An 8,667-nucleotide genomic window follows, 5' to 3' on the forward strand; every position below is an offset into this window, starting at 1 on the left:
GGAAACTTAATTAAGGTAAACCTAATTAAGGAATCTTAATTAATGGATTATTTAAAATTTAAAATAATTTGTGGCAGAATCAAAGTACAATTTCTGGCTCAACAAGGAATCTTGCGGAGAAGAAAATTTGGAAGTATTTTCTGAATTTCCTGGGTTGGAGAAAGAGAATATTGGCTATGGCACAGGAGAATATAAAACTTTATAGATTGTTCGCAAGGCAGACGGGCTCGGGGGAACGAACAAGTGCGAAGCAGTTGGGATAAAGGGCTGCGGCAGCTCAACGAGTTATGCTTCGAGGAGTTCGCGGTAGAGGCGGCGTCACGACTTCGAGGCGCGACAATTCATGAACCTTAGCAGCATTAGGCGATGTGGAGTTGGCAAATAGGAGTTTGTGTGTAATTACCGCGAACATGAGCGTTTGCGAATAGAAAGGTTTTGTGGTGTTCGACCAGCGGAGTTTGCAAGCTTGTCGCAGGAGGAGTTGTGAGAGGTGGAGTTCGGTAGGTGCTGGCAAGCGAGCAGGCGTGATTATTCACGAACAGTGGTTTCACAGAGGTATTTCACGAAGGGTTTCGCTCACGGGACAACAGTTTAGCCAAGGTGCTTGCGTGAACAGGAAGAGTGCTTCAACCCACATTTGTGCATAAGAAACTCCATGATATATTTCTCCTAAGCGCCTAGATATTCGCAAGGTGGAGATTTTCTCCTAAAAGACATGATATCCGCAAGGTGGAGATATTTCTCTTAACGGCCTGGATATTCGCAACGTGGGAGATTTTCTCCTAAAGGGCAGGAAATTCGCAAGGTGGAGATTTTTCTCCTAAGGGATTGGATATTCGCAAGGTGGAGATTTTCTCCTAAAGGGCTGGTAATTCGCCAAGGTGGAGAATTTTTAGGTATGACTCATAATACCAGAATTTGGAGTATCTTAGAATGAAGAGATGTCCTTTGAATTGAAGAGGTGTGTCTCTTGGAATTTAGTGGGTTGAGATCAGCGTGGGCACAACAGAAGTATGGTGGCTCAACCCACATTGGTGTAGGTGTAATTCCCAAGTATCTTTTCTCCTAATGGGTTAGATATTCACCAAGGTGGAGATTTGTTATGGTATGGCTCATATACCATATAGGGACAGATGGTGGAACAAAGTGGAGCGGAGCGGAGAATCTGTCCAAATCAGGAAGTTACGTTATGTAGGTTGGGGGTGTTGGGTCAACTCCCCGCTATATGGTAGTCTCTTGGAATTTAGTGGGTTGAGATCAGCGTGGGCACAACAGAAGTATGGTGGCTCAACCCACATTGGTGTAGGTGTAATTCCCAAGTATCTTTTCTCCTAATGGGTTAGATATTCACCAAGGTGGAGATTTGTTATGGTATGGCTCATATACCATATAAGGACAGATGCTGGAACAAAGTGGAGCGGAGCGGAGAATCTGTCCAAATCAGGAAGTTACGTTATGTGGGTTGGGGGTGCAGGGTCAACGCCCCGCTATATGGTACAAGGGTAATTTGAGAATTACATATTGTACTTTAGGGTTTACTCTATGATTATAAATAAACTTTTTTGTAATCCTAGGTTTTTGAGAGAGCTGAATATTGTATTCTGTATTCTTTTCTGAATATTGAAAAGGAAGTCACCGCTCTGCTCCCGAGGATGTAGGCATCTTTGTCGAACCTCATTAAATCTCTGTTTGTTCTTCTGGATTTGTGTTGATTCTTATTTTTCTTCTCCCACAATATATTATTTATAAAATTCATATGAAAAATAATCTTAAGTTTACAAAAAGTGAGGACAAATACAATTTCATGAGAGATTAAACTATGAGAAAGTTAACTAGCTAACTCCATATCCCCTCACAGAGTCCTATGCAGAAAAAAAAAAGTTACAAATTAACTTTGATTACAAAATACTTCGGCAAAACACTTTCCTTACAATCATTGATATTCTAATATAATGATCTTATTCAAAAGGAAAGTTGAATAATAATGAACAAAAGATTATACAATTATGCTACCAACCACCCAAATGTTTCTAAAGGCACATTAAGCCTTTCGCTTTTTTGTTTTCCCTTCAAGTATTCTCCCCCCATTCCGTTAAGAACTAAACTATCTTATTGGAAAATTTGGCATGACTTGAAAAGAAGCTTTTGCAAACTCCAAGTCAAACAACTTGTGTGTTTTGCTTTTAAACGATTAACCCAAATAAAAAGTAATCTTGATGAATGAGCAAGCTACCACTAATGAATAACATTACGTTTTATTTAACCCCATTCAACAAATTATTAAGCGTCCATGCCGCACTATTCCATGTCACGGAAAGGAAGAGGAACCACCTTCACTGCTCTAAACTTGCCAACATTGTTCAAGTGCTCGTTCTCCAACCTTTTTATATATTAAAAAAAAAAGAATCATCACCAGATGTCTTCATGCAAGAGTATCAAATGATGACTAATTTAGTAAAAGTCGGGAACAAAGAGAGTATTGTAGAATGATACCTGTAGAAGTTCCAGTGTCCCCGTCGAATAATTTCAAGGGATGCCAGAGTGAAGTCAACAAGACGATTTTCCAGGAAGCCCATATTTAGTCGTAGCACTGTTTCTACCCATGCAAGTCGTAGCACGAAGTTTAAAGCCTATAACATAATAATCACCTGCTTAGTGTCTCAAAATTATCTTGTTACCATTATTATTTGTTAGGCATGCTAGGGGCGTTTACATACACAACACACAATTCTTATGTATTTACGAAATCTCACATCTACACTTATCACTCCAATCTTTAATATAAAATCATAATAGATAAATAATGTTACCAGGGAAAAGTAATAGATGCACTTGTGTCTGAGAACAAGTTCGTCTCTAAGAAATAGGTTTTTGGAGTGGAGGTTGAGAAGTCCCCAATCCTTAACAAAGTCCCAATAAAGCTGGTAGAAAGTGGCAAGTGTTGAGGTGATGACCACGATTGCAAGCCACATTGGAGTCGGGTCTAATGCATACTTCCATCGAGCAGCAGCAGCCAACATTGCAGATATATACTTGCCCGCATTAGCCAAGTGATTGGGATCGTAGCCTTCCTCCATGTACCTTCTCGCACACTAATTGTTACGTAGATTCATCTGGATTAGTAGAGTACATATGTTTTTCTCATGATAATGTATTGGTTGCTGGGCTTACCTGCATAGCACGGTAGTAGTAAGGGAGGAAGGAAATTATATATGCCAGGAGCTTGTAGCTTTTGCTGTTGGTGCAGGTGTCGTACGGGTGGATTTTGAACCCCACTGCTATAAAATAGCACGATGTGAATTCCAAGTACCGGAGCAGCGGGATCTGTGCACCAGCGGCCAATTACAATGTCACTTCGAGTCCCCAATTTAAATTTATGGTGCCAAACAAATTAAATTATTAAAAATTCCAATTTTATTTTTAAAATTGTGTATACATCGTATAGTTTAATAGAAAAAATTAAATATGTTTGTTTTTATCCTAGTTAATCGAATTTCTTTCAAATCAAACAAATTATGCTACAATACACAACATTTTCCAAAAAGACTAATTTTCTAGAAAATATTATCTGGCGTAGACCTTTTTTTATATCAGTTTGCTTTTGGTTGTCTTTTTAATTAAAAACATAATTCATTAAATAAAATTTAATTTTTTTTAATTAGTTATTCATGAATTTTTATTTATTATATTTTTTTGAATTCCGTACCTGACTAGTTAATTGATCTGCCATGAAGAAGTCCACCATTAACACCTTCAATAAATCATACAAACTTAATATTAGACTTTTCGTTGGTCGAAACTAATACCGAATCATAGGAACTAGGAGTTTTAACGGTTACGCAAACTAATACCGAATCATAGGAACTAGGAGTTTTAACGGTTACGCATAAAATGATACAAATTAATTATTTGACAGTAACATTTATTGAAAAAGAGAAAAAAGAAAGAAAGAAAACAGTGCAAACTTAATTTACCTTATAAAATGGAGAGAATATGATATTTCGCATGACTCGAAGAAAGCTATAACGTGTGGAACGATAAATTATGTTGAATGGACAAATCAGTGTTCCTAAGAAGATCTGTTGAAGATGAAGTAGAATTAGATAATTTAACAATTCAACATTGCAATAAAATGTTGATGGCATAAATACTAGCTGGATTACACACCATCAACAGAGTTTTTGGGATTGCATCGACAATATGCGGAGCAAAATTGGATGATCTGAGAATGAGGTGGATCACCATTGCACCCACAACTATTGTCATAAATGAGGTGCATATGAGAAATACATCTCTGTACTTGAGAGCTTTGTTAGGATTGAATTCAAAGATGAAATTATAGTTTATTCTGCTGCTCTTCCACATGAACAAGTTGCAACCGTACAGGAATATATGCAAGCTAAGAAGAGCAAACATGCTGCAGATTTAAAAAACATGGTTAGTACTGTGATAGATATGATTTTTTATGAAAAAAAATTCTATGAAATAAAAGAAGTTATCGAGATATGTGAAGAAAGTGATTGAGTGACGAACAAATTCTAAATTAAGATTTTGACATATCCGTATCTGTCGAGATATTTGGGATTAACTCATGATTTCAATATTTCCCAGTTTCTCCTAACAATTCCTGAACAAAGTAGAGCACTAGAGCTCTATTTATTAAAGTTTGTGTTATCGTTTGAAACTAGAGAAAATTAAACATAATCTATGTCTGCAAACCTTAATAAATGCCCCTTTACGTCAAAGCGAACTACTTAACGAAATGATTAGGAGTCTGAGATAAATAGACGAAACAAGGTGCACTGAGATCAAATTGGTTACGAATTCTAGCAAACAATTAATGTTTGGGGCATTTGCATACATTCCACCTAATTCTTATCTTTTTATGTATCTACACCTAAACTTTACCTTTTATATTTATAATACCAAAATCATTCATATCAGCATAAGAATACTACTATATTAACTTTTAAAAAGTGAAATATAACTTTTCATGCATAGATAAGATGGCATGTTTGTAAAAATTTTAGGTTATAAACATGTAAATACATACGAATTGAGTGACATTATGTATATCTTTCCTGATGTTGGTCATACATACCAACATCTTCTTATGAAAGTTTAGGTGTTAAATTAATGGTTTAAATGTCCGTATCTCCGGTATAAAAATTTATAATTCCACGCAACTAAAACACTTTGGTAAGAGATTATGGTGTCGTGCCATTATTATACTACTTTTAAACTTTTAGTTTTTCTAATATTATTAATAAGTATATATGAAGTTTCTACTAGATTTTAGTCCAATATTAATATTCTAATTTGGCAAACTTTTTGTGGGACTCCAATTTATTTTGCGTTTAATCCAAATGTTTAATTAAAATTGTTATCAATATAAGAAAATATTAATAGATAAAAATCTAGAAATAAAAAATTTTATTTTTCAAATTATAATGCGAGCTTTAGCTGCTTCAAAAAAATTATGCCAAATTAAAATAAGTAAATAAATAATTGTGAAAAATGAGAGTAATGTATGTTTTTAAAGTTACACTTATCCACAATATTGTGGTTAGTTTCTCACCTAATGTCGCAGGTCCGAATCGTGCATATTTCCATTTGGGCTCAACTTTCTCGAAAAAAGAAATTAAATTTTTAAATGGCTATAGATATTGATTCTCCTTAAAGAAGAACCTTTTATTAATTTCAAATACAGCTGATGAGGTTGTCCACATGTATGATTGTGGATGATTATCTAATAAAACAAACAAACAATTTAAATAACTAAACAGACTAAACTAATTTTTTTTTTACAATTTCTTTTTTAATCAACAGTGAGGGCCTAATTACCATTCCAAAAAAAATAAGGAACAACATTTCTCTCAAGGTCACTTATAATAACAATCTTTGATTCTTCTTGGATTATTTAGGTAAATGGGGTCTCACTCTATGAAAAAAAACATTGGACTAATTTTTGATTGGTTTGGTTATTCGAAAGATTCTTTTGTTAAAGAATTTTTTTAATATTGTTAATTTTGGGCCTTCTTGCATCTTGATAGGGAAAAATAAATGTACACATTATAATGTTTTAAACTATCATTTTAAAGTTCTTCCATTTTGCATTGGAGTAAATTGCTTTGGTTCAAAGGGTACTCTCTAAAAAATGATGCCTTTACTTAGAAAGTTCCTATAAAAGGTATATGCACTATGGATAAACTAAATTCTAGACATCAATCCACTTAATATTTATATTTTCTATAAAATTAGTGTAAAAATCACGCTCCTGTCTTTTTTTAATTCCTTCAATTTTTTGTTCATCTAGAGACGATTAAATACAAGGTTACTAGACTTTCCTCTCATCTTGCGGTGTAAGTAATAGCTCATCAAATTTGGATGGATAGAAATACTAGATTCTTCAAGAATAAATATGCAAATGCTAATACTATTCTCAATAACAGTAAAATATGCTGTCAAATGCAAATCTAGAAAATGAAATTTCTAGAATGATATTCCAAGTCAAATCACAACTTTATACCATTTGTAAAATGGATAGTTTTTGGGCTCTCTCCACTTTATTGTACAAAAAATTTTTTCTCCTATGGTAAAAATTTTTATGGATTTTTCTATGTTGCACCACATTTTATACTAAGATAAGACTACCTGTTGTATGTTTGAATGAGTTTCACATCTATCTTATAAAGATTTATGTACATCTGTTGCCTATGGGTGCCTTTGAGAATTAGGGTGACCACATCATTTTTTTCTATTTGGAGTTTCTACTATTATAATGTTTTTGGTTGGAATGGATGGAGTGTTCTTGTAAGTGATTTTGGTGTATTCATTTAGATAATATTTAATCAGAAATATTCTTATCTTTGATAGAATTCATTTATCCTATCTCTTGAATAGATATGATTTGATGTGCAAAGTGGAAAATATTGTTTCTTTTTTATTATCTCGTCTTGCTTCCACTCATTCATCCCCCCAGTATTTCTGCTTGACAAAATCTTCTTATGGTTATGCTTTGGATGTAGTTCATAGTAGTTTTAACTCTTCTATGATAAGTTCCACTTCTCTTTTTGAAGTTTATACTATTTATTTTTATTTTTATTCATCTCAATTCATTCTATAGGGTGTTGGGCGAGCCAAAGAATTTGATGCCTAGCTGTTCCTTTACTATTTGTGGCTGACTTATTTGGAGGCTTCTAAAATAAATACTATGAGGAAGAATTCAATCAACCAACAGTATTGTCCTGGAAAGAATGTTTTGGTTTCTTAGACTATTTGGCTTTTTCTTTGGAGAGCAATGACGGAATTACACAACATCATTACAAGCACAACATACTTTCTTCACATGTAACTACGCTAACATGTTTTCTCTTTTGCCATCTTAATGAAAAGTTCACATACTCTAGTAGACTTATGTGTCTTGGATATTCTCTTCTTGAATAGGTATTTGTTGTTCTCAATGCTCAATCATCTTGCTCTTGACTTGTTGGTTAGCTAGGATGGAGTCTGATCAAAGACTTTGTAGACTCTGCCTGAGCTTTCATGTGACTCGAACAGATTTTATTATTATTATTTTTATAATTTATTTGAGCTTTTTAACTAGCCTTGTTTTAAAATTTGAGGCTTTTCTGTTATGAATTTTGCTTAATCTTCTCTTAGTGGTTCTTTACTGTTGTTTCCACTCTCATAAATGTCAGCATGTTGGCTGTGGCAAGCAAATTTTTTTAAAAAAACTTTGTGGCCCAATCACATAGAGTTAATGTGCTAAACAATAGAAAGAAGGTATAGATATAAAGATCGAAAATTTAGTGGGACTTTTTTTTGTTAAAAAGAAAAGTTAGTGCAATTTCATCAATTAATTTGACAATTTATTACACTGCAAGATCCACACAAAAGCTGGGTATTAGCATGCTTTTATGTAAATTAATATGATGAAAGAGACTTATAGGTAGAATTTAACTAATATGAAGTGATAATGAAACAAATAAAAGTAAGCAGGTCAAGCAAGCAAGATAAAAATTCATAAAGATTTTAAGGTAATTACTAAACCAAAGATATAAGCATAAAAATAATGCGGAGCAATAAATGGCTCCTTGCGAATATAGTGGAGTTATCTATGTACCTGAAAACTGGGTAAACTGTTTCCATGTAACCTGGTTCGATGTTGGAAGAGAAAATTCCAGATATATGTGCTAAGATTGCGTAGACAGTAAACAAAGTCCCAAAGCTACCCGTGAATAAACCTGTAACACATTACACGAACCAAGTCGTTAGGATGGTTTGGCAGCTATGACAATGCCCCAACGATGTAGAATACATTTTAACTTTTGTAAGAACCGTTTCTCATAAAAAATTACTATATTAGTTCATTGTAGCCCCAAATATATGTTTACATGGGATTTGTGTATGGTTGATTATTTATATAAAGTTAACTTGTCCATAGTAGGTAAAATTATTTGTGCAGGTCTCCTGGTTATATCAACAAATATTTTAAAACTATATCACTTAATTCAGTTTTTTAATTAGTTTATAATATTAGCGGAACACTAAAAACAAATGTACTCTCAGAGGGGTAGACTCAAAATTAACTCCCCTCATTATTATTATGCTAATGAACACAATTTTTGGCTCACCAAGAAAGATACATATATATAAATATAAATA

General features: G+C 33.6%; 1 protein-coding gene across 1 annotated transcript in view; it reads right to left on the reverse strand.

Annotated features, from left to right (window-relative positions):
• Positions 1–1,859: 1,859 nt before the first annotated feature.
• LOC110031536 (phosphate transporter PHO1) overlaps positions 1,860–8,667 on the reverse strand; it is a 12,598-nt gene continuing 5,790 nt past the window's right edge. The window contains exons 8-15 of the mRNA XM_020734782.1: positions 8,126–8,246; positions 4,168–4,417; positions 3,975–4,079; positions 3,707–3,751; positions 3,172–3,324; positions 2,811–3,092; positions 2,494–2,630; positions 1,860–2,380 (exon numbers count right to left, since the gene is read on the reverse strand). Of these exons, the coding sequence (XP_020590441.1) occupies positions 2,299–2,380; positions 2,494–2,630; positions 2,811–3,092; positions 3,172–3,324; positions 3,707–3,751; positions 3,975–4,079; positions 4,168–4,417; positions 8,126–8,246 (1,175 nt within the window). The 3' untranslated portion in view covers positions 1,860–2,298. The remainder of the gene's footprint in view (positions 2,381–2,493; positions 2,631–2,810; positions 3,093–3,171; positions 3,325–3,706; positions 3,752–3,974; positions 4,080–4,167; positions 4,418–8,125; positions 8,247–8,667) is intronic.

The sequence above is a fragment of the Phalaenopsis equestris genome, unplaced genomic scaffold (assembly GCF_001263595.1).
Source record: "Phalaenopsis equestris unplaced genomic scaffold, ASM126359v1 Scaffold000839, whole genome shotgun sequence".
In the NCBI taxonomy this organism is placed as follows: domain Eukaryota; kingdom Viridiplantae; phylum Streptophyta; class Magnoliopsida; order Asparagales; family Orchidaceae; genus Phalaenopsis; species Phalaenopsis equestris.